The 26,410-nt window shown below is 42.4% G+C and overlaps 1 protein-coding gene across 1 annotated transcript in view; it reads right to left on the bottom strand.

Moving 5' to 3' along the window:
* The window catches only part of GPC3 (glypican 3), a 313,638-nt gene that overhangs the window by 76,928 nt on the left and 210,300 nt on the right, over nt 1-26,410 (bottom strand). The window contains exon 3 of the mRNA XM_054995835.1: nt 7,701-8,395. Within this exon, the coding sequence (XP_054851810.1) occupies nt 7,701-8,395 (695 nt within the window). The remainder of the gene's footprint in view (nt 1-7,700; nt 8,396-26,410) is intronic.

Raw genomic sequence — 26,410 nt, 5'->3', positions numbered from 1 at the left:
TAAACGACAGCCATCTTCTCTCCCTCCTTCCATGTGCAGGAGCTGTGGCTCAGTGACAGAGTATCCACTTTGCATACAGAACACTCCTGGTTCAATCTCCAGCACCTCCAGTTAAAAGGATCGGGGAGCAGGTGATGTCAACAACCTATACCCAACACCCAGGACAGCCACTGGCAGTCAGAATAGATAGGTAAGAAAGCCTCATGCATCCAGTGTGGAGCAATGGCTAGAAATGAATGAACCTGGCTCCCTCTACTAGAAGTCTCTACTCCACCACTAAGCTAACAACCTGATCTTGTGTCAGCCTCTATTCAGCAGTCTAATCTTCCTCTCAGGTTTGCTGTGAGGATATAATAGGAAAAGACCAGGTGTGCCACCCTACACTTCTTGGAAGCACAACAGGAAAAAAATTACAAAGGAACAGCTAGAAAAAGGGAAGGATGGATGAGCCATTCACAAGTTTTACTGCTATTCATTCATTCATTCATTCATTCATTCATTGGACTCTCCAGCTGTTGCACACCACAATGTAAAAGAGACAGAAAAGTGACTGCTACACAACTCCTGAATGAAGTTTTCAATGAAGTTATATTTAGTGCTAAGCCTTGAACTTATTTTTTTGCACACCACAATGTAAAAGAGACAGAAAAGTGACTGCTACACAACTCCTGAATGAAGTTTTCAATGAAGTTATATTTAGTGCTAAGCCTTGAACTTATTTTTTTCATACATGGGGGAAATTATATATAAGATGCATTATTGCAACTGTGCTAGGGAAGGTTTTCACTCTTGATAGAATTGCCAAATGGAAGAGCTGGTTATATTTTAGGGTAGCATAGCCCTCTTGGGAGCTGCTGCTGCCGCCTCCCCTGGTTTTATAGCCAGCATGAAGGATGTTCTAGGAGCAACCCCCAAATAGCATTTGGAATGAAAACTACAGGCAACAAAAGGAACTGTCCTGCACACAGTGCTTTGCTTTGTACTACAGAGACCTCTATGCCACTGTTTTCCTATCAGGGTTCCTATGCTATTCACATCCATTTAACAAGTAGAAATTCAGCAAGCAAAGCTTCTCCAGCACAGCATCACAAAAAAAGTCTACCTTTTAAATGTCTGCTAGTCATAAACATGTTAAATCATAGCCGCTTCAATGGGGAGGGGGGAGAAGTTGTAACACTAAATTTTTTAACAAGTTGGTCAAAAGAAATTGCCTATACACCATCTGAGGAAAATGCAGAATGCCCCAAGGTGACAACAAGCTTCTCTCTAGCTCCATAAGATGCTTAACTGTGATGTAATTCAGAAGGGGTAAAAGCCTTTGTGTGGGGGCTGTACCACTTCAGGCGCAGAAGGAGGAACTGCCACATGATGCTTGGGACATACAAACAGACCCTGCACAAAGAAGACTAGCAGCTTGGCAAAAAAGAGTCCTTGACTAGTCTGAACCCTGTTGGGGAAGGGCTGGATTCACCAGAAAAGCTCTGGGAAGGTGTTGGTGCAGCAGAGCTTTCCTCTCCTTCCCCTTCAAGCAGCTTGGTATTTGGCCTGCAACTCTCCTCTGAGGATTGGTAGAGCCTCATAAACAAAATGAGCCACAGGATAGAAGGTGGCAGAGACAAGGGGGAACAAAATAAAATTGACACAGAAGCAAGAAAGAGGCATTTTGTTGCTGCATCCCTCCCCTCCAGTACTTCAATTGGTTCTGCCAGTTCTCAGAGAAGAGTTTCAGGACAAATGCCAAGATGCTGGAGGAAGGGGAAGGGCTAGAAAAGGTCCTCACCATCAACGTCCTCTGTGAAAACTTCAGGTGGATTCAATCCTGAGTATTCCATGTGACCTGATTTCTTTTCCTATGGGAGGAGCACTCAACCACGTGAGCTCCGCCTGAAATGGGGCAGTCTGGAAATAAATGTAAGGCCTCATGGAAACTTTGCCACAGTCCTTTTGCCACATGCATCCATAGGAAGGAGGGCTGTCAAGACATTGTCTTCCTTTTCATATCAGTGTGTGAAATTGCTCAAAGCAGAAATATAACCAGGCTGAATAGGCAGGCATCCTCCCTATCTCCACAAATGAAGACTTTAAAATTGATGGAATATATTAACGGCAAAACGCATGATCAAAGTTGACAGCTTGGGGGTTTTACAAACAGGGAAGAAAGCACAAGGGCGATGGGCTCTTGGTCTGTCATAATATAAAGGATAGAAGTAGACTTGGACTGGGGCACAAATCCCTAGTCAGCCATAAAGTTTGCAAGATAGGCTGAGAAATGGGGCGGGCTCTTGCCCTGGGTTAGCCTTATGAACATAAAATGGATTACCTCAGATGTTGTTCTGTACTGTCCGTAGGAACAGCAAGAAATAAAAGGAATCAATTGTATAAATATGCAGAAAGACAAGCCACAGGGCTTCCCAGAGCAGCACATCCTGAAGTTAAAGTGGGTCCACACAAACTTCTCAATGTACTAGCAGGGAACAGCTTTATCAGGAAGTGTATTCAGTCATGTGAGCCCCTAAGAGCCAAGCTACAAGAGATTAATTTACACGAGCAGGAGCACGTGAAGGGAGTCACAATGTTAGCTGGGAAGCTGAGTTTTAAAAGCGATCGGAAGGCTTTGTCAATTTCCCCTCACTACAGAGCCAGGGAGATCCCTGCTCACAGGGTTTGTTAATGTCCTCTTTGCTTCCCACAGGCTCTGTCAGTTTCACCTCCCCTTCTAAGTGGTAAAGTGGAAATAAACAAACCCTCTGAGCAGCAATCTCCCAGGCTCTGTAGAGAGGGGAAATTGACAAAGCCTTCCGATCTCTTTTAAAACGCAGCTTCCTGGCTAACATTGCAACTCCCTTCACGTGCTCCTCCTCGTGTAATTCTGTCTCCTGTAGCTTAGCTCTAAACCACAATTCAGAATGGTGTAGTCCAAACACCGGGTACCAGGAGATATACTAGGCCTCATTCCTTCCCAATGTTTAGGGATGCCAGGTCTCCCTGGCAACCGGTGCAGGGTGGTGGTGATACTTACTGATCTTCTCTGTCATTTGTGTGCTTCTGGCCTGCACATGATAATGTCACTTCTCGAAGTGACATCATTGTGCTGGCCGCAGAAGTGCTCCTGCATTTTGCATGCAACCATTTCTTTAAGAATCAGCCTGTTTGGGGCTGGAATTGACCCTGTGCAAAGCATGAGAGTGTTCCCAAGGGCAGCACAATGAAATCACTACCAGATGTGAAGTTACCACACCCAACTGGGCGTGTGAACACCACACATTTGCCAAGGTTACCTGCTCATGGCCTGCAATCACCAGGTGGCTTGTCACCTCCTGCCAATCGACAGCGATCATGGGGCAGGGGTGCAAATTGATGGGAGATTGCTCACCACCAGCGGGCACTTGGGAACCCTACTAATGCTATAGTACTTCACATGTCCTTTATGGAAGCTGCTTTTCCTCTAGACTCAAGCCTACCTCCAATGCTGGACATGTTTTAGTCCTAGTACACCTCCAGCAGAGGAGAGGGTTAGCCGATGCCTGGATGGCACCATTCAAATAGAGCTCACATTATGGGAAAAGTCCTCTAGACAAAACAGTTCCCTGCACAGAGAAAGCTAACATGTATGGGAACACTTTGACTTCACCTAGATATGCTATATGTTCACTCCCCCACCCACCCTGAGCAGATGGGGAGGAAAAGACAATCCTGGGAAAAGGCCCTGCCTCTTTGGTCAGCCTCACCCCTCAGAAGAAGGGAGAAAGAGACTGCTAAAAGAAAGGAAGTCCCATAGCTCCTCCTTGACTGCCCAGCAAGCCCTACTCTCCCTTGGCCCAGTACCACCATTCTCAGTACTGAACTGTACTGGCCTAAGGGTGGTGACAGACCTTTGGCTGACTGGGAAAAGTCAAAGGGGCTATAATCCCCCTTCCCCCTCATCCAGATAACTAATCTTCCTCTGAAGTGACACAACCCAGCAAGAGGCTTCCCACATCTGTTGTGTAGGAATCCTATATCTTTGCCTAGGCTCCTGAAGTAGATGGCAGAATAAGCATTTACTTTTTTTCCTTCATAGACTAAAGTAACACAATTCTCTTGGTCATACAGTGAGCTCATACAGGCAAAAGAGAGACTGTACATTGGCTACTTTTAAAATTTGGTCTCTCCTTGCTTTTAAGTGACTGCATCTTCAAGCTACATTTTGAACGGGGTGGGGGACAAGCTCCACAAAAATAGAAACTTTCTTTTTAAAAGGGTGTCTACTGAGGAGGGAAAGGACCAAAGGAAGAAGCAAGCCCTTAAAAATCCCACTGTTGTTACTCTTATTGGTTTCGAAGTCTAATCACTTTAGAGCAGTGTCACCCAGCAGAAGCAATTTGGCATCCCAGGCCCCAAACAAAGGAACTTACTAAAAAAAAAAAAAAAGCTACAACAAGCTGCCTTCTTTGTATTCTGAAGTGCTTTCTGCACTTGGAAGAACAAAGTCGGATTGATGACATCATACGCAGAGGCAACACACAGCTATGTATCCCCAGACCTCTTAAAGCAGAGTTCTGAAGAGCTAAAGCCCTCCTGGAACAGCGTCCTGCTTAGCAGCCAAATGGCTCTGGATAATCACAAAAACAGCACGATGGAAAATACTATCTAAGCCACTGAGTAATCAGAGGTATTCTTTGTTGCTTCCACAAGGGGACCATTCCTTGCTGGACTCTCATTGCATGAGAGTTCACAGGGGCAACACGGTTCGTGCACTGGGGGACACTCTCTGCTACCCTCTTACACATGCCACCCCTCTCCTGGCTGCCAGGATTTTTTGCTGGCTTTTTAAAAAAAATTGGAAGGTACGGTGTTAGGGTGTCATGATGATTCTACAGGGATAGATCTATTATTGATTAAAAAATAACTAGCATAGAAGGGCCAGTGGGATAGAGAATAGCAGGCATGAAGGGGAAATGGCAGGGGATGGGGCAGCAGATGTGGACCGGGAGGTGTGGAACTCTACACCTTCTTGTCAGATCTGCTCCAGGGATCTCTTTCAGAAAAAACAGTAGTACAGCAGGTCTGGGAGAACATGCAGCAAAGTACGCAGTACACAGAAGGTGGACAATTGGCAGAAGCCAAAAAACTACTGATTCTTTTCGGGGGGGGGGGGGGACTGGGGGGAAAAGCATAGCAAAGTCTGTGTGAAAGCAGCCTTTGTCTCTATCCTATTTGTACATCATGGTTTTCTTCTCCAAAGAACCCAAGTCAGCATAGACACTTTTCCTTGTTGCCATGTTATTCTCTCAACTACCCGGTTATGCAAGGTTAGGCTCAGAAAGAACAAGTGACCAAAGGTTGAAGTTCATGGCAAAGTGTGACTGAAATTCGGGACACCCCTGTCCTAAAACTTTTGGACTTTAGATAGGCTGTAATTCAAATATTCTTTTTAGAAGGCTGCAACATACAGGTGATTAATTTGCAAGATAAAGTGATTAAAAAGAGATGTTTCTGATAACTCAGTTAACCCTCCTTTTGGAAAACTACTCTTAATATAAGTACTTTTTAAAAAGCAGGTGGCAACTGCCATTTTAGAATTGGAAAATGGTTCCTCAGACACCGAAGGGAACATACTTTCTAAGATTAATGTATATGGCTCAGTTATCATAATCAGCTAATGTCCAAGGAAGACGTTTTTCATTATATGTAGATTTGGGACTGAGGATAGGAGCTCAAATTGATCAACTAAGAAGCCTTTAATTGTAATGTAAGCCCCACAAGCCTAAACCTGCTAAACCTTCCATTTCCTACTCTAACAGTTAGTAGCTGCTGTATCATAGCGGTTAAGTGGTTGGGGTGCAAGCCAGCACTCTGCTGGTTCAAATCCCACTACTGCCATGAACTCTTCAGGTGACCTTGGGTAAGCCACTCCCCTCAGCCTCAGCTCCCCAGTTGTATTGTGGGGATAATAACAACACTGGTTTTGTTCACTGCTCTCAGTGGAGTGCTAATCAGTCTAGAAGAGTGGTATATAAGCACAGTTATGATGATTCACACCCTTTGGCAATAAGTGTACTACGAGAAATATCTGAAATGCAACATGAGACCCCTTTGCAAAAGTCTTAATCAAGAGTCTCCTCTGGTTACCCATTTGGATCTTTGTTTACCTTTAATGTACCAGTAAATTGTTCACGAGTTATTAATCCCAGAACAGAAAAGTCATTTGCTTAAAATCACCTCTCCTTTTTCTCCCTCTTCAGCAGCTAATACCTTGCAATTAGAGAGCTGTTGTAAGGCAGAAATACTTCATCACCCTTTATGGCTTCATTTCAACGAAGAGTGAAATTTTCTCTACTTCCCTGTGCAAAAAAGCATCTGAAGGACCCTGCAGTTACTTGTCAAGCTGTCTTCTACCAATGCCCTCTAACATCCATTTAGCTCAGTATTTCCTATTAGGGGTGTCAGGCCTCCAAGTCTCTAGAAAAGGACACCCAGTGCCAGTGTTGGGTAGAACCTATGGATGGTTTCTGGGACTTGGTGGATGGAAAGGATGTGTTCTACAACCAAGCTACTATCCCTTCTAATATACTCACGGACATTTCAAGGTGACTCTAAGTTGGACCTTTGTTCCACCTGACTCAGTAGTGTGAACTCCAACTTGCCATAACTCTCCAAAGTCTTAGGTAGCTGATTTTGTAGTTTTGCTACTCTTTTTCAAACTGGAAATGCCAGGGGTGGAGACAAGAGACTTCTGAATGTTCTACCACTGAGCTCCAATGACCATATCTAACCCTGTGTTGGGGTGACTGGCATCAGTTTTTGAAGGTACAGAATCAAGAATCATCCCACAATGTGGCTAGCTATGTCATTCAAGCATGCAACTTTTGTGGGGCACTACAATCCTGAGTGTCCTGTTGAGCTTTCAGCCAAGCCTCTTAATTCTATTTGTACTAAAATTTCTGTGCGATACTGCCTCCGAGAACGAAAATATGTATCAGGAACTGGTCACCACTACCAGTTTAAGACGGCAAGTCATATTCTTGCTGGAAGAAGTCAGATTTATACTCCTGGGAGAGTCAGCCCTTAGGGGGAAAAGAATCTGTACAGGTAATTTGATGCAGTGTTATTTAACCATATTGTGGGATGGTTCCAAAGAACTCCTATGAAGACAAGAATACTCTGAAGGGTAGTGGATTCAAAATAAATTGTTATCTATTGATTAAAATATTTATACCCTGCCTTTCCTCTTGGATCAAGGCAATACGACAGGAAAAGATAAGAGGAAGAAGAACATTGTATACATTTTTACTGGAGCCTTGGTCGGCAACTAGTTCTGCCCAAGCCCCTCTCAAATGCAGAACACAACACTCTCATCTAAGGAACAGCCTTCTAGTAGCATTTGGTGGTTGGTCTTGTGCTCCCTTTTCCTAACTGTTCACTTCTGGGGAAATTTGATGTCAGCAAAGGCCCCCCCCTCCCTCATGCACCACCATTTCCACTTCTTCCATTCAAAGTTATCCAAACTATTAACAGCAAGCTTAGGGTTTTCTGAATTGAGGGGCAATTCAGATAAGATTATGTAATCTGAATCTGGTAAAACTCCTCACAGAATGTCATGACATATACTTCCTTCCCTTTTGATGCAACATTTCCCCTTCTTCCCTGGAATCTTACACACCCCCAACCCTCAAGAAAAAATGTTCAAGGGGATCTACAGAAATCATAGCAGGACTCACCGTTACAGCCAGCTTTTCCGCGTTCTTCTGCATGTATGTCAGTGAGTCCCGTATCAAGGTGAAGAGGCTGAGAAGCACATGCTCCATGTCGTAGATGCCCCGCATACCTTTCACCAGTCCTTCCAAAGATCGGAGGTATTCCCGCCAGTAGCTGTCTATCTCTACCACACTGGCAAGGCACCCTTGTAAGACAACATTGCAGAGTCCAGCACATGGTTTGGCCATCATGAGGTCCTGGCAGTGGGGGCAGTACCACATTTTCAAAAGCGCCCGCCCACAGTCCTTGCTGAATTTCAAATGATCAGTGGTGTTGACCACCTCGATGCCAAGGTTGAGTGCCTGAAGGAAGACTCGGGTCACTTGCAGGGACTTCGACACTTGAGTCATCATGACCTTGGGAAAATTTCCAAACACCTTCAGGTCTCGCCTTGCTAGCCGGAGGCACTCAGTCATTTCCAGTGAAGGATCAGGGAAGCCTGGGTTAACTAGGTGTGGGTAGACTAAAGGGAACAGGCTATCAAAGAACTCGTTTATCATGTCATTGACATTAATGTCTGAGCCCAAGATGTACAGAGAGATGTCAGTAAAAAATTCTCCCACAAAATTAAAAGCTTTAGCTGCCATGTTGCGGTAAGAGTGTCTGAACATGGCATTAGTGTAGTTTCTCGCATGTCGTACGACAATCTCAAAGGCTTCTGTAAAAAAAAAAAAAAAAGTAGGGGTCAACTAGATTTGTTCCAAAAAAGTCAAATGAATCAAGTGATAAGCTCTTCAAAATATCAAGTTGCATATTCTACAGAAACCAAATTAACTACAGGGCAGAGGCAAGGAGCTAATGAGAAGACCGAACAGAGGAAATTCTAGAATTAGTAGCTATGTTATAATATTAGTACATTCATAAAGAAGCTGAGACCCCTGGTATAGCCCCCAAACAGAGAATACACTGCATTGTTTTATTTCTTAGTTCATTCTCTGCCAAGAATAGGAATCAAGCAGGCAGTAGTCAGTTATGTGACCCAGAGAGGCAGGAGAAATCAGTCCTCTTCACACAGCTGGTCTTGCATATCAAAGAGCATCAAGGACTTCAAACCTTGGGAAAGGTTTCAGCTCCCTGGCTCCGTTCTGCAACCCCCTCCGATTTTATTAAAGTGTTAGCTGTGTTTCAAGCTGTTTGATCTTCCCCCAGAAATCTTACCTTTCCCAGTGACAGAGAAACAAATCTACTTCTCGATAAAGAAATTTTATTCCCTTTTCCCCAGATCCTGTGTTCCCATTATAATGCATAAGCATACCAAAAATATTATTATAATTTAGGTAGCTTCCTCGACAGAAGAGCATCCTGATCAAAGGGACCTATCCGCATCAATCTACTTCTAAACTGACACGGCTCTGTCACCAGTTGTCACTGACATTTACTAACACCTATCAAAATCCCCCTCCTCGTACGTATTTTCCCCGCCAAGCCATTACAGGCTAGGATCCACCAATATCTTTTAAACTTTCTGGCTCATATCTGACCCTAGTGGAGGTCTGTACTTGCCCCATTTTTCATACCTCTTTCCACATCTGAAGTATATATATAGCCTCCAGAACTCTATCAGATTAATTCAAGAGAAACTGAAGGTTCAGAAACCCAAGACACCCCCCCAAGTGCCACCTAATCAAAGCAGCTTGCTCCTGCGATGTGCAACACTTCTTCGCACCATTTACAGGACAGCCTTGCATGTTTATTTTATGCATCATCTACAGGACAGCCTTGCATGTTTATTTTACGCACACTTTTACATACTTAAGATTATTAGGACAACAGTATCTAGTATACAGCAGGAAACTGTCGATTGCTTATGTTTCAAACTATGTTGGTCTTACTTGTTTGAAATGGATTTAGATCAGTAGCCATGTTGGTCTGCAGTAGAGCAGTAGGATTTTAATCCAATAGCACCTGAGAGATCAACAAGATGCCACTGGACTCAAATCTTTTTGTTCTATAGCAGTGCAGACCAACAAGGCTACCCACCTAAAACTATCTTTATGGAAGGCATCACATTCAGCTGCATGGAGTGAAAATCTATCAGTATCACAAAAAAACTTGCACAGGTACAAACTTATAATATCTTTCTTAACAAATGCAGAAGACTGGGTATTATACCTAAGGGGCTAACAACAACAACAACAACAACAAATCCACTACAAAGCACTTACCCTCCAAAGGATAGGGAAAATGTGTGTGCCAAGCTTTCTCCAAGATACTGCTTAAACATTTTGTACTGCAAGCAGAAACAGATCAACAAGAACCTTTTTGAACTGGACATTTCCATAGGGAACCAACATGGTTATGAGCATTTTTACAAAAGAAAGCAAGCCATTCACAGTTCACAACTTATCTCCTGGAACAAAAAGAAATACAAGACACTGTCTAGCCTCATGCATGCTGCAGGCCATAACAACAGCTCCTCCAGCATCTGCAAAGACCTGGAGGCCTGTTTCAGATCCTAAGACTGAAAGAATTCTTCAACCACTCTGCTGAACAAAACGCTAAACAGACCCCATCACAGCAGCAACCACCCTCCCAACCAAGCAATGCACAATCTTCATTGCAAAGTTCCAGAAACAAGAATTCCACATGGACACCCCCTGAGAGCCACAACTCCTCACTAGACTTTTACACTGAATGCTTCTGTCAACGTACCTAGGCTGAGATAACTGACAAACAACATCACTCGAAGCAGAATCTTAGCTGTGCAGAAAGAGATGCCATAAACAGCCTCAAAAATAATTCTGGCATCATAATCAAGGAAGCTGACAAAGGAGGCGCAGTCATAGTCATGGGCAAACATAACTACATACAGGAAGCAGAGAGACAACTCTCCAGCACAACATTCTATAAAACACTACCTTCTCACCCTACCGAGGAATAAAAAAGAGGACTCAATAAAATATTGAAGACACTCCTCATGGACATTCAAGAACGTATCCATATGGACACACCCCAGGAACAATGGCCAGGAACATACTACCTACTATCCAAAATCCACAAACACTTAACTCAGGATGCCCATTGTTTCAGGAATTGACTCAATCACTGCAGCTATTTATGAGACACTACAGACTTTCTCAGGAAAATACAACCTACTGGATGACACCATCCTAGCAACAATGGATGCTGAGGCTCTGTACACCAACAGATGGACTGCAAGCCATCAGGAATATTATCCTGGACAAAACCACAGTACACCTTGCCACTGAACTTTGCCATTTTGTGCTTACTCACAATTACTTCAAATTTGGTGACAGTCTATATCTACAGGTCAACAGCACAGCCCTGGGCACATGCATGACACCACAATATGTTAACAGATTCATGGCAGATTTGGAGCAATGCTTCCTCAGCTCCCATCTACTAAAACCATTCCTGTATCTAAGGTTAGTAAATGATGACATCTTCATCATTTGGACCCATGGGAAGGAAGCCCTTGAGATATTTCACCAGGACTTCAACAACTTTCACCCCACCATCAACCTGAGCCTGGACCACTCTACACAACAAGTACACTTACTCAACACCACTATACAACTACATAACGGACAGATAAAGACCACCTTATACCGGAAACCAACCAATCTATACTCATATCTACATGCCTCCAGCTACCACCCAAAACATACCATTCGGTTGATCGTCTACAGCCAAGCCTTATGTTACAATTCTATCTGCTCCAATGCTCTTGATCAGGACTGTCAGTTACGATTTACAACAAGCATTTTGGGGGTGACAGTACTCACCAAATGAGGTAAGGAAACAAATTGACAGTGCCAGACTAGTACCCAGAAACAGCCTGCTCCAGGACAAACCAAAAAGAATCAACAACAGAACACCACTGGTTGTCACCTATAGTTCCCAGCTCAAACTTATCCAATGTATCATCAGTGATCTACAACCCATCCTGGAAAACGATGCCTCTCTCTCACAAGCCCTGGGTGGAAGACCCCTCCTTGTCTACAGACAGCCCCCTAACCTTAAACAACTTCTCACTAGCAACCAAGAACCGGCTGACAGAGTCACCAACACAGGACCCAGACCCTACAACAGACCCAGATGCCAACTCTGCCTTCATATCTACCCAGAAAATATGATTACAGGACCCAATGGTGTCAACTACACTGTCTCTGGCTCTTACAGCTGCTCATCCTCCAACGTGATATATGCCCTCATGTGCCAACAATGCCCATCTGCTCTGTACATAGGAGAAACCAGCAAACCTCTGCACAAAAGAATAAATGGACACAAGTCTGACATAAAAAAGGGCATTACCAGAAGTAACTGCATTCAGCCATTCCATTCAGATTCAGCAATGGAAGGAAGGAGTCACACCCAGCCTGGATTGCGCACTCCACCTCTTTCATGACTTTTGGAACTGATTTACATTTCCTGCACCCTCACTTGGCCCTCACTTCCTGCACCCTCTCCCCACTCCCTTCACCGCGTATATATCTTGGGCCAGTTTCTTCACACCCTCCATGCATCTGACGAAGAGAGCTGTGGGTTTCGAAAGCTTATGCTACAATAAAGTCAGTTAGTCTTAAAGGCGCAGCTGGACTCTTTACTATTTTCCAGCAATACTGTCAACCTTTCGCTGCACACTCTCAGCCCCACAGAGGAATCTGTTCTTTCTTGAGAGCTATTCCTCTGCTCCATGAAATCTATAAGATGAACAGTGCCGTGGTGACTTGGAGGCCTTTTTTCACCATCTACATCTGAAGGAGTACTTTCATCAAACCTTAGAACAGAACACGGATGGACATGCAGCATCTTAACAGCACAACAATTCACAATACACTGCTGACTGTCATCTCTCCAACCTTCCAGTGGGCAACACTGACCAACTGCCACCCACCCAATAGGATGGAAGACTCTGCATGGACCCGCCCCCCCCAATACTTGTAATATCGCATTAGATTACTACATAGAATGCTTTCACTGCCAAGCCCAAACTGATCAAGAAACATCATCTCCTCCAAGACAACCTCACCCATGTTGAAAGAAATGCAATAAAGAGGCTCAGAAACTATGCAGCCATCATGATGACCAAAAAGGAGCAACTGTTATCATGGACAAATCTGACTAAATTCAAGAGGTTGAAAGACAACTATGAAGAAAATTACTTTTTTTTTTTTGGACTCATTCTTGGTTGGGATGAGAAAGACTTAGTTATTAATATGTAGTTACTTTGCAGCTAAAAAGATTGCTTGCAGATTGTAAGCGGTTGGCCTGGCCTCCACCATGTTTAATAGCTATTTAATATAACTACCTGTGATATAAAATCACAAGACCCCTGGATTAAAATGGCAGTTTGGATTGCAGCCAGGGAAATTCCAGCTAACAGTTGCTGAATCCCGCCCCGGAAACCTAGGCATGAATGGAACGCCGCATGTAAATGCAGAGAGACCAGTGGTGATTAGTTTACAGGCTCCCCAGCCTCAAAAGGAATCCAGAGCAACAAAGGTCTTGCAGAGTCACCCCACTTAACACATTCCTTTCCCTCCTTCGGTGATGAGATCTCCTGCCCATGATTAAGGAGAAAATCAATTAGCATTCATAAGTATTTATAATTCATTCCTAGGAAGGTACATTATACAATTAAATTCATTAACTTAGCTCCGGTGGACTCCATTAACAAACTGTCCCTTTTGTGCAGTCCCAGAAGAGACTTTACATTCTCTTTCACACACCCTGGCAGCTAGCAATCAAGGTAATTAAACCTTTTGTTACTCCCAGGAACTGACTGTTGGAGTCTTTGTTTCAACAGCTAGGTGGGCTCTCCCACCTCAGGGCACATTTTACCCTATAAGAGTAGTGCCCTTGCCCCATTCAAATCATGCACACTTACTGGATCCGAAGTGCTGCTCCTTGGAGGTTATCCTAAACCTCTTGCTCTCCTGGCCAAGAATGCTGGCATTTGAAGCTACTCTCTTCTCCCACAGACTGGACTACTCTTCAGGATAGGTAGATATATTTGACCCTCCCCCACTCTATTCCAACATCTGACATGGACTGTGTGTGTGTAACCGTTTTATTAATTACTCCTGTATATGCGTGTGTTTTTCCTCTTCAATAAAAGTTTGCTCTTTGAATTTAAAGCACCAGTCTCGTCTGCTATCTTGGAAGGGACCCCGTAAAAATTGGTGGAAAAGATTCCGTAGTTACCGCCTCTTGCATAGCCGTCTTCTCCTTGTTGCTAATTCCCCCCACAATTCTCTTATTTGCAAGGAGACTAAGTAACAGGGGGCATATTTTTTAAGGCTTAGCACTAATTAACATTCTTGAGAGCAGAGCATATTTTTTGCACCTGTGAGGGAGGTGGTCCTTAAGTGTAGTAAGATTTTGTTTCTTCCCTCCTCATGTGCTCCCTGTTAGCAATAGTTACAACATTATGGGGAAGTCTGATTGGCTGTACAAGCCTGAGCCAATTAAGACTCTTATATGTAACATTAGTTTGCTAGCTGTAAGAGAGAGGGGCATGATGCTATGACTTTCTTTGGCAGAAGGCGGCCTGGACAGGGGTTTGATTTCTTTTGAGAAGGAGAGCCTGGTGCAACTTGAATTTTTGTCTGATTGAATGACCAACTGCCTGGATAATTGGTAACTGAAATTGTTTAGTTAGAACTATTTGCTAAGGATTTGGATTGTTTTCCCCACAGTGTGTGTGCTTTTTCCATTCAGGAACACCAAAGAGAACTAAACAGTATTTTCAAGCAATTCTAGATAGACTACAGGAACCTCAAGAAGGCATGTTTTATCTTTCGCCCCAAATACACAAGCTTGACAACTCAGGATATCCTGTTGCCTCACGCATTCACTCCATTTTCAGACCCTGTGCCACTGAAGCCCCCAGTTATGTGCGAGACACCAGACACCTGAGAAAAATACAATAGGTTGACAATATTTTATGTAGCACTATTTTGGTCACCATGAATTCTGAGTCTCTCTATACCAACATCTTCCAAAAAGATGCACAACAAGCCATTAGGAACACCATCTCTGACAACACTACAGCTGACCTCGCTACCAAGCTCTGCCTGTTTGTCCTCACCAGCAACTACTCCAGAGTTGGTGAAGATTTATTCCTTCAGATCAACAGCACAGCCATGGGCACTTGCATGGCACCACAATATGCCAACATTTTCATGGCTCACTTGGAGCAACGCTTTCTCAGCTCCCACCATGTAACACATTTTAACAGTTAACAGAGAGTTTATTGTCTATAGCCATAAGCTATCACACATTTTCCAAACATCACATCAACTAATAAACGGTAACACCCTTTATGTATTTGAGATTTATGGATAACATTTTGATTATATGGACACATGGGAAAGAAGCACTAGAGGAATTTCACCAGGCCTTCAGCAACTTCCACCCTACCATCAACCTGATCATAAAGCCATCCACACAGGAAGTACATTTGCATACTGTACAAAAACATGATGGAAGGTAAGAACCACCTTTTTACCAGAAACCTATCATTCAGCAAACGTGCCTCCAGTCACCATCCTAAACACACCCCAAAAATCTATTGTCTACAACCAAGCTCTACATTACAGCAGTATCTGTTCCAATCCCTCCGACAGAGATTCTCACCTGCAGGGACTCACAGACTGCTTACCTGAAGCAATAAGGAAACCAACTGATAAAGCCAGAATGATATCAAGGGACAACTTGCTGCAAGATAGGCCCAAACAAAACAATAGAGTAGTCCTCCTGGGTACCATAACAGAGTGACAAAGAAGCAGCATGCAGGGCCACAGCTCACATATCAGTAACCATGTCTGGCAGAACTGTTTTCAGCTTTATCTGTGTGGGGCATGAGATTTGGATGCAGCATGCAGAGAAAGTATGCACGTGAAATATTTTTTAAAATTAAGTTTTAAGCCATAATGTTACATTCCTCCCACCCCCTGCTTGCATTATATCTAAAGGGAGATTAGAAACCCAGCAGTACAGGCTCTGTAACCCCAGACTGCCGACATCGCAAATTAAGTCACTTAAGATGAAAGGCTCTGCTCATACCTCACAGCTCCTGCTCCCTGCCTATGATGTACTTGGCCTATTAAACTGGAACAAAACTGCACAGACTAACAGTGAAATCCTAATCAAAGTTACTCCAGTCTAAGTCCTATTGATTTCAACGGGCTTAGACTGGAGTAACTCTGATTAGGATTTCACTGTAAGAGATTATTGCATGTCAGGTGCTTTAAGCCTCACACCACCTTCTGCATCCTGACTACCACCATGTGGGCAGGTAGTCAGAGCAAAAGGCATAAGAGAGGAAAGTGAATTCCAGCAGGGAAGCTGAATCAGCAGCAGCAATAAGTTGCATTATATTAAGCAATATCATCAGCCCATCAAGCCCACTCCTTTCTATTCTGACTAGCTGCAGTTCAGGGCTTTCCCCAATATATGCTACTCCAGGCCCTATAAGAGGAGATGCCTCAGACTGAATCTGGAGACCTTCTGAATGCAAAACACATGCTCTTCCACTGAGTCACAGCTGTTGCAGCTCCACGTCTATAGGGAGAGATTCAAACTTCATGAATGTAGTTTAACTGCTTTGGCCAAAAGAATCAATTTCTGTTTTCAGATGCATTCATGCTTCATTTAGAGAGCTGTTGGCAGAAGGAAGGAAGGAAATAATCTAAGAAGTCTTTATGGAACTTCAACGCAACATCAACCAACAAGGGCATGATAAGCCCTCTTTCACAAGTTCTATCCACGTAACACACTGGTTTTGCTCACCCAGCTCAAAAATGCCCTTAGGCAGTAGTAAGTGATTTGATCAGTACACCAAAAGTTCCCAACTATAGCTAATAAATGGAATAATTTAATGGGCATCCTTCTGTTTCTAGGCACAATTCAAAGTGCTGGTTCTTACCTAAATGGCTTGGGCTGTGACACTTGAAGGTAAGAGAGATGTTTTTCCTGCTTAAAGGTGAAAGAAGCTCTTCCTGCTTATAAGTTCATCAAAAATCTTCTGAGATCAACAGTGTCACAGGAGCAGTTGACAAGACTGGTAAAGATTTCCACTGAACATTAAGTTTGCTGACCTTTGGATATGTATATATAAATTTCATTTGCTGAAGCTAAAGCCAGGCAGAAACATTTGGCTTGCATTACACTTCTGCATTTAGTAGGTAAAAGTATGTCTACCTTACTAACTTCATTTGCCTAGTAATTGGTAGAGTGGGTATTCTATGCTCAATACAGTGTACTCACACTGAAAAGTCAAGTTAATGTAGAATAATTTTATTCCTAATATTATAGTAATAGCTGGACATTTCAGTATCGTTTTGGTGCATATTGGAAAATAAAGTCAAAACAAACTGCAGTACATTTTTGAAGGGATCTGTATTGGGAAAACTGGGCACTTTATATTAAACCTCTGACTTACAAATGCCCAAGATACAAATGAATACCTGCAAATGCAGCAGAGACCTGGAAGTGACCCGCTGGGCTTCAGCACTAGCAGTGGAGGAATAAAAGGTGCTGATGCAACAAATGAGTCAGGAGGGAAAACATAGGAGTGTTGGGATCAAGGAAGTGCAGATGGAGACTAAGCAAGGAAGGGGGAAGAATCTTTGATTTGTGATGAATTAGCCCCCCAAAAACCCTTCTTTCAGAAGCAGTTGATCAAAACATGTTTTACCTTCAAGCACAAAGAACCCCTTCTTTCCTAGAAGTATGATCTATGCCATACATCCTTATAGCCTTCCCTAATTAAACATGCTTCCTTAAGCAAGTCAGTACTAGCATTCATAGAAAATGGGGAAGTTATTTTTAAATTAAAGAAGGGCTTTTTCTGTGGTGGCACCTCATTTTTGGAATGCCCTCCCTCTTGGGCCTCAACTGATGTCTACCTTTCTTTCCTTTAGGTGCCAGGCCAAACATTTCTTTTTCACCTAGGCTTTTAACTAAAAGCTTTCTCTTTAGATGTTTTATGCTCCTAGCCCGAGGACTGCTTTTATTATCATTTTAGACTGCTCTGTTTTGTGTGCTTTTTATGCTTTTTTGGGGGTTGTTTGTATTTCTATTGGCTAGGCTTGTTTTATTGATTTGTTTTTAATTTTATTGTTTGAGTTATGAGCCACCTTGAGCAGGTCTGGAGGGGCAGCATAGACATTTCCCAAATAAATATATGATTGCACATTTTGACTGTGGCAGCCAACCTTGCTTCACTTCCCAATGATACTCAGACTTTGCTGTATATGTCCATAGTACAGGACCACCACCAATGGGGCACAGTTAAGAACACTTCTCTATGTGCCCTAGGTGTCCTAACTAGGGGAGGGGGCTAATTGCCATTTCAAAAGGATGTTCTTGGATCATTTTCAAGGTAATGTCTACCTACAGAAAAAACATCTTGAAACAGTACTAATATCTTTAATAAAACCAGCTCTTTGCACAACTTGCATTTAATTAATGAAGGCAGCACGAGGTAATTTAGTATTGTACATGATGGCCATATAAAATTTTATGTAGCTTTTCTGATGTCTAATTAACACACATGGCTACAAAGAACAGAAGGACAAAAGAGTCCTGAATTGTTTTCACGATTTCCTGGGGGGGGGGAAGAGTTTGCTTTCATGCAACGATACAATGGCACAGTCCAAATCAGCAGAACGACTATGAGGTAATTCTTTTAATGACCTGCGTAAGTAATTGGACAAAAATGAAACTGAATTAAAATCCAGTTACATCTGCAAACAGCAAAACAGAGACAACAGGGTGTATAACAGTAGTCCTGAATAAACAAATTTCCAAATGCCAACACAGTACCAGAAGGAATGAAGGAGGCAAACAGGTACCCCACTCTATCATTCCTTACTCCCCCTCCAGCTTCCAACTGCCAATGCCAAGACTACCAAGAATTGGGCAGGCTGCCGTCACCCCTCCCCCAGCCCCTCATTTTGGTTCTGGCTCAGTTAAGAATCCCTTCCCTGAGGAACAAAAAAATATCCTTTGATTTTTTTTTCTTGCAGACTGTTTGAGAAATGTTGCCTGAAAAGTAGCCTAAAACCTAGTAATTCTAGGTTTTAGGCTACTTTTCTAGTAATTCTAGGTTTTAGGCTACTTTATTCTAGAATAAAGTCCTTCTGGTTCAACAGAAGATCATCATCATCTGCCCTAAGCTCTGACAGGCCTGAGTTAGAAAAATCTACCAGGACTCACAGAAGGGCTAAGGGAGCGATTTGTTCCTATGAGTATTTCTGTGCAATTGACCTTCTAAAGTAACTGGCTTACACTGGAGCAATGTCTCAAAACATTCAATTTCGCAGGGACAAAAATGCCACAGCTGCGTTTTTGTGTCTACCAGGAGTCTTCCTCCCTTCTCTGGGAATGTCCCCAGTGTTACATAGCTTCAGAGATACCCAGCTGGCTCTGAAAGCACAGAAGAAGCCTCAGTGTCAGGCAGATGGATGAGGGGAGGGCAACAGGAGCCACAACCAAAGGCAGCTGCATCTCTTGTCACTTCTCATTCTACCACAGACAATGAAAGAAGAAGCATCCCTTCTCATCTTGCACAACACAACCTCACCTATGTTGGAAGAAACACAATAAAAAGCCTCAGAAACAATTCAAACATCACGACTGAAGAAGCTGACAAAGAAGTAGCAGTCGTCGTCATGGACAAATCAGCCTGCATTCAGAATGCTTTCCGAAACTACTTTCTACAAACAATTATACTAAAGCAGGCACTTTACCTTCTGCCCAAATTCACAAGCATGACTACCCAGGATGTCCTACCATCTCACGCATAGGCACCATGTACCATGGACTCCATTCTCAGTCCCTATGCCAATCAGTACCCCGAGTTGTGGGTGAGACATCACAGAGTTTTTGACACAAATATAATCTGTTGACAAAATGGGCAGTTTTGAATTTAAAAGATGTATTCTCTAGCACCCTTGGAAAGACTAACCTTGCTACAAACAGCATCTATCCTGGACACTCTCCACCTATTGTTTCTCATTTGTATCTTGTTAGTGGGCAGCACGCCACAGAGATTCAAGCTATGCTGGGTATGGGTGTCATCAAGTATTCCATCAATGCACAGGCAAGTCTTGTTGTATTAGTTCCTAAGGAGTATGGCGGCACTCAATTTTGCATTGATTATTGACATCTGAATGCTGTCACTGTTCCAGGTCAATTTCCTTTGCCTCATATTGATGACCCAATTAAGAAACTGATGCATGCTAAGTACATCATCACTTTGGACCTAAAAAAAGCATTATTGGCAAATACCTCTGGGATGAGGAAGCTTCTTTAAAGTCTGTTTTTGTTACTTATTTGGGCCCCTTCAAAACTCCATCCCTTTACTAATCTCAACGTGTCCCAGCTGGAGGCAGTTCCCAAGAAGGCCTCCGGGGAATACTGCTTAATTTGCCACCTTTTCCTAGCCCCTGGGGGTGCCTTGGTCAATGATGCAATCCCAGCCAAGTACTTTTCCTTCAGGCATGTGTCTTTCGATTAGGCCGTGGGCCTTGTCAGTTCGTGTGGGGTGGGGGCACTCATGGCCAAAAGCGATGTGCAGTTGGTCTTCTGCCTGCTACCTGTCCACCTGGACGACTTTTGTTTCCTGGGTTTCAAATTCAATAGGGCCTGGCAAGTTAGGGCCTGGTAAGTTGACAAAGCCATGCCCATGGATTGCTGTGCAGCCTGTGTGGCTGAGAGGAAAATCAGTATTTGCCTTCCCTTTAAGGGGTTAATTTATAAAATAATGCACATGGTTGCTTCCTATGGTTATTAATCAGGTGCTCTCACCTTACAAGCTCAAGGCCAGAGTTGCTAACCCCATGGGAGAATAATTACACTATCCTTGAAGATCTACTCCAGCTATTGGGGATTAATTTGGATCTATGGGAATGGGTATTTAAAGGGGACATCATCATTGGTAATTCCATAATCTTCCACCAAAAATTTGCTACATGGTAAAAATCCATAAAAATTCACCTGAATCTTGTATTATGCTACCTCAGAAATTCAATACAGTGGTTAGCCGTGTTAGTCTGTGGTAGCAAAATCAAAAAGAGTTCAGTAGCACCTTTAAGACTAACCAATTTTATTTTAGCATAAGCTTTCGAGAATCAAGTTCTCTTCGTCAGATGCCTGATACAGAGACTGGTCAAACACCAGTTTGACCAGTCTCTGTATCAGGCATCTGACGAAGAGAACTTGATTCTCGAAAGCTTATGCTAAAATAAAATTGGTTAGTCTTAAAGGTGCTACTGGACTCTTTTTGCTTTTATGCTCTTTTATGTCATCTTTTTTTAGTAGAGTTAAGATAAATTTTATTTCTTAGAATGGGGAAGATGTCAAGAAACTGGCCTCATCATCTATTTCGTGGTTTTTCAAATCTTGGTTCAGGCTTTCGTCCTAGCTCAGCTACATAAGGCTCATCTCTGGAAAATTACAGTCACTATGGCTTTGCAGTCTCAAGAGAAGGTAAGGGATCAAACGGAACTGAAGCACAGGTGTGGATAAGATCATGGGATCGGAGAGCTTCAAGGCCAGAGACCAGGAGGGAGTTTTGCACTCACATTCCATCTCATTAGCATAAGGAAACCTGGGTTAGGGTCAGTTGCTCAGATTGTGGATTAATCAGAGGCAGGGAACTACTAGAGCCTGAATCTGCAGGAGAAACAGTGTTTCAGTAAACGTGTTAAGGTACCAAATCCATTAAGTATATATTAAATAAGAACAAAGTCGAGTCCGAACAATCTGTCTACAGAAAGGATAATTCTGTCATTTCAGGCTTCAAATCAACAGTGCACCACTGTGACCTGGGAAGACTAAGGGGAGTCACACAGCAGCAAGGGTGGAGGGAAGGAGAATGGAATGTCACATATACAGTTAAACTAACTTTGGCTACAAGATTCTTGTTTACATATAAAAGTGTTCAACAATAGGGGAGAAAGAAGTACTCATCCGTAACACCACAGTTATTCATAAATTATGCAGGCAAAGGGATTCTGGATTAAAGGAACTAGAATGTAGGACCGCTCTAAAATTCACACCTAGAGGCACACAGAACCTAGCAGGCAACACTGGCACCAGACTAACTTCAACTCCTATGAACACCAACCATTCATTTCCATTCCACATTGTACCACTTTGCCAAACCTATTCTTTTTTAGAAAAATGAATACTAGTATGTTTGTCATAGTAGTTCAGAGTAAATAACAGTTAGTTGGTGAGGGAGGGGTGGGGAGACTAATATTTTGATAATTTTCTGATTGGTAACATTAACCTCTGACAGCAAAGATGGGGCTTTACATTGGAATGGCTAAATCAGCTCACCATTCTTAGAGAGGAGGCTGGCTTAGGTCAGATTCCATTATCCATAAATATCCAGGGGTGTTGGAACTGCTCTTTGTCTCCATCAAAACTATAAGAATCTGGTGACCATAGGTTGAAGAGTAGAGGTCAAAGACCCCTCTGATATCTTGTTACTACAAGGTACTCTGCACATGCTCTGAGCAATCTACTATAGTGTAAGTAACATGAAACTAGCAAAGTTAGACTGACTTTATTGCTTTTATTTGAAAGTGTGTTCTGTGATACTGTATGCTTTCCAGCTGGCACTGGACACCAATTTCCTTACTTCACTGGATGTCCTTGCTTTCCTCTTTGCTAGTCCTTGAGACCCACTGCATTTTGGATGTTACTAATTAATTTTCTCTCTAGCAAGCTGTTTTAATATTAGCTGGTAGACCATAAGACAGGAATTTTTAAAAACATGCTAATGTGATCTGTCCATGGTCCTGAAGCCTTCTCTGCCATCCTAGCACTGTTTTATTTGCAAGTACTTTTCTGATCTCTAAAGCTTACCTATAGTACAAGTGAAAGCATTCGTGCCAGTATTATCCCCTAACATTGAGCAAGTTTCCCTTATGGGGTCCCAGCTTGAACAGGCAAAGTTTTAAGCCACATGAGAACATATTATTGGTTATGTCTTTAATGTTCAACATGCATACTGATTATCAATTGCCTGTTACTATACAAATGTCATAACACCATACAGAAAGTATTAAAAGTACCTCAGGATCAAGTCCTGTTTCAAATCCTTCAGACTTAACTTACTGACAGGGTACCATTCCACTGAAAATTCCAAAGAGGCTGGAGAAGTAAGATAAAATGCATGGTGCTATTAGGGTCATCGTCATGGTCCTCCAAAACATGAGCATTCATGCAGCTGCTTTCTATTTTCTACCAGAGCCAGGGCCTTCTCAGTTCTGGCTCCGACCTGGTGGAACTCTCTGTCTGAGGAAACTAAGGCCCAGCAGGATTTGTTATCTTTCCACCGGGCCTGCAAGACGGAGATGTTCCACCGGGCATTTGGTGGGGGCTAGGCTGTCCTCTCGCTGGCCATACCACTGAAGACCTTCCACCATGCATGCAGGACAATGCTGCATTTTAATATTTAATATTCTACACCTGCCAATTTTAATGGTTTTTTATATGATGTTTTAATGTTTTTATAATGTTTTACTGTTTTTAATTTGTTGTCAAACCGCCCTGAGCCCGTCTGATGGGGAGGGCAGTCTAAATATGTAAATAAATAAATAAATAAATAGTACTGGAATTAATACTGTCACAAATAATCAATATTTGCTCTTGTGAATCAATGAAACAGTCACCTGCTTATGAGATTTCTGTAGGTTCTTGTGTGTACCTGACATTATGACTTTGGTATACTGATATGCAATTGTTTATGATTAATATGGTTATTAATGTATGTATAATGGAAATGTTTCACACAAACTATAGAAGCTTAAATTATATAAGTTCCATTGTGATACAAAGGATTATACCACAGGACAGGTTTACCAATGGTGGAAAAGCCCAACACATAAAAAAGTATCCTGGGCTAAGCCTGTTGAATCACAATCTGAGACAGAGACCTCAGAACCCTCCGAATCTTCAGGGGAGGCGAGTGGGCTCAGTAGAAATTTGAGAAGCAGAATGGTGCCCTTTGCCAAAAAATCTTTTTTAGGCGGAGCACAAGGTTCCCGCCGTCTGTCACTGAAATGCAACAGGCAGAAGTTCTAGTATTTAATCTCTCAAATAGAATATTGAATCCCACTGAACTAGCAGTACTTAATAAAGGATTAGGCTTTGTCCCAACCCCTAAATATTTTCCTTTTGACACCAGAGTTGACTTCTTTAAACTTATCAGATTGTTGAAATTAAGGAAATGGTATGGTGAGAGCTCAAGCAGTATATAGTCAATCACTTATCAAGACTAAGTCCACTTTTATACCTTTAATTAATGATCCAAGCATTGACACACTTTTGAAAGAATAGTACTGAGAGACATTGAAGCAACTGAATGTAGAAATGTGAAAAAAATGGCAGAAGTTAACAGCTGAGAAAAGGCGGGCTCTGTGGAATTTCACTAACGACAAGGATATAATCATTAAACCAGCAGATAAAGGGGGTGGGATAGTACTACCTAATATAAGAGATTATGAATCAGAAGTACATAGACAACTAGAGAACTCAGAGAGTTACAGAAAGGTGAGGGAAGATCCAAGTTACCATGGAGCACATTTAATCAAGATCGTTCTCGATGATGCTACATTGGCGGGAGAAATTTTGCTAGTGCTACACAAAGCTCTGTTAAATAAAGATCCCAAAATGCCAACCTTCTGCATGTTGCTGAAAATCCATAAGGGGGCCTTTCCCCCCAAAGGAAGACCAATCATGTCTGGTAATAATTCCTTGCTGGAGCCATTGGCACAGCTTTTGGATGGTCAGTTACAATCTGCAGTTATTAAATCTTCAGCCATTTTGCAAGATTCGAGGCAGTTTATAAATGGGATAAAAGCTCTCAGTATCCCGGAGGGAGCCTTGTTGATGACTCTAGATATTTTGTCATTGTATACCTCAATTCCATATGAAGAAGCGAGGCTTGTTTTAGAGGAAGCTCTAGAGGCACAAGAAAATCAATCACCTCCCACTTCTTTCTTACTGTCCCTTGCAGATTTGGTCACGGAGAAAAAAAAATTCCGCTATAAATCAGAATATTTTTTTCCAAGTCGAAGCAGTGGCAATAGGGTGCCAGGCAGCACCATCCATTGCCAACCTATATATGGCTAAGCTGGAAACACAAAGCATATTAAATGGTGACAGCAATCCTTTTTTCAGTCAAATTTTGTATTATCAGCATTTCATTGATGATGTTTTTCTAATTTTTTCCAACCTGACAGCAGCTGATAGCCTAACCAGTTGGATGAATGACAGATTCAAATATTAAATTCACTGGAGAGAGTAGTACCAAAGAAATAATTTTTTTGGATGTGGTAGTGTATAAATTAATGGAAAATAGATTGGCTGTATGTCCATTCGAGAAGTCCACAGATCACAATTCATATTTGCATTATACCTACTATCATCCTTCTAGATTAAAAATAACATTCTGTATGGCCAGTTCCTCTGTTAGCAGAGGAACCGTGAGCAGAGGAACTCGATCTCTGGCTTAGATTATATCAAAGAAAGTGCCTATCTTGTAAATAACTTTTTACAGAGGAGTTACCTGAGAATGGTCATTAATAGAGCCAAACTGAGAGCTGCGGAGGTAGGAAGAGCAGGGCAATTAAGGATGAGACAGAAAAGAATAGAACGTAGAATCCATCGGGCATTGGATTTTACATCATGGGCGTCCAGTATTAGCCATATAATTAAACAACACTGGCATCTGGTGCAACATCTACCCAGATGTGAATTTACACCAAGGGTAGACTTTAAGAGAATGAGCAGCTTGAGGGATATATTGGTACATGCAGATATGAAGTCCATAGACAAGCAGAAAGATATCCCAATAGGATACTTTAGCTGTGGATACTGCAGTGTCTGTACCCTATCCATCACTGACAACATCGTAACCCTCCAACGGCCTAGGAGAGAAATACAACTTAAGGCATTTTCTACGTGCAATACCCAGGTAGTAGTGTACCTCATAGAGCACCCGTGCAAGATGATATATATAGGAAGCACCAGCAGGGCAATAAAAATTAGAATACAAGAACACCAATTGAAAATCAGGAGGCAAGTGATGGAGACACCTTTAACTGCACATTTTGTACAGCATCACATCAATGAGAAGGAATGGAAGTTTGTGGTTCTTGAAGTGGTACGGGACAGAGAAGGTAGAATTTCCCAAAGAATATTGCTCCAGCGAGAGGCATATTAGATTTTCAATTTGTGTTCTATGTCACCAACTGGACTGAATCAAGATTGGGACTTGTCTTGCTTTTTATAAGGTGTTTGGCTTCTTTAAGTTTACAGCGCAGATAGCCCCTTTAAGCTAAATAAGGTATATAAGGTAGAGAGTGCCCCATGACTTCACGGAAATTGTATCCATCAACAGAATGACAGGTACATCCGGTGTATGTAAGAACTCCACAATAATGTAAGTAGAAATTGGGTTTTTTTGGAAATTAATGGAAATAAGGCACAAGAGAACAGTTATTATTAGATTCGTCTTTATTTGGCTTGTAGATTATTGCTCTTTAAAAAGCTCCACAAGCGAAACAAATGCAGCTAGCAGTTTGTTGGGCAGAGCCTCCACCGGCAGCTTCCCATGCAGGAGTGACACCTTAAGAGTTAAGAAACTGTTATTATACATTAGAATGTTGAAACTCACTATGTAACA

This window comes from Eublepharis macularius, chromosome 13 (genome assembly GCF_028583425.1).
Source record: "Eublepharis macularius isolate TG4126 chromosome 13, MPM_Emac_v1.0, whole genome shotgun sequence".
NCBI classification, from domain to species: domain Eukaryota; kingdom Metazoa; phylum Chordata; class Lepidosauria; order Squamata; family Eublepharidae; genus Eublepharis; species Eublepharis macularius.
This window is presented reverse-complemented; position numbering and strand designations above follow the sequence as displayed.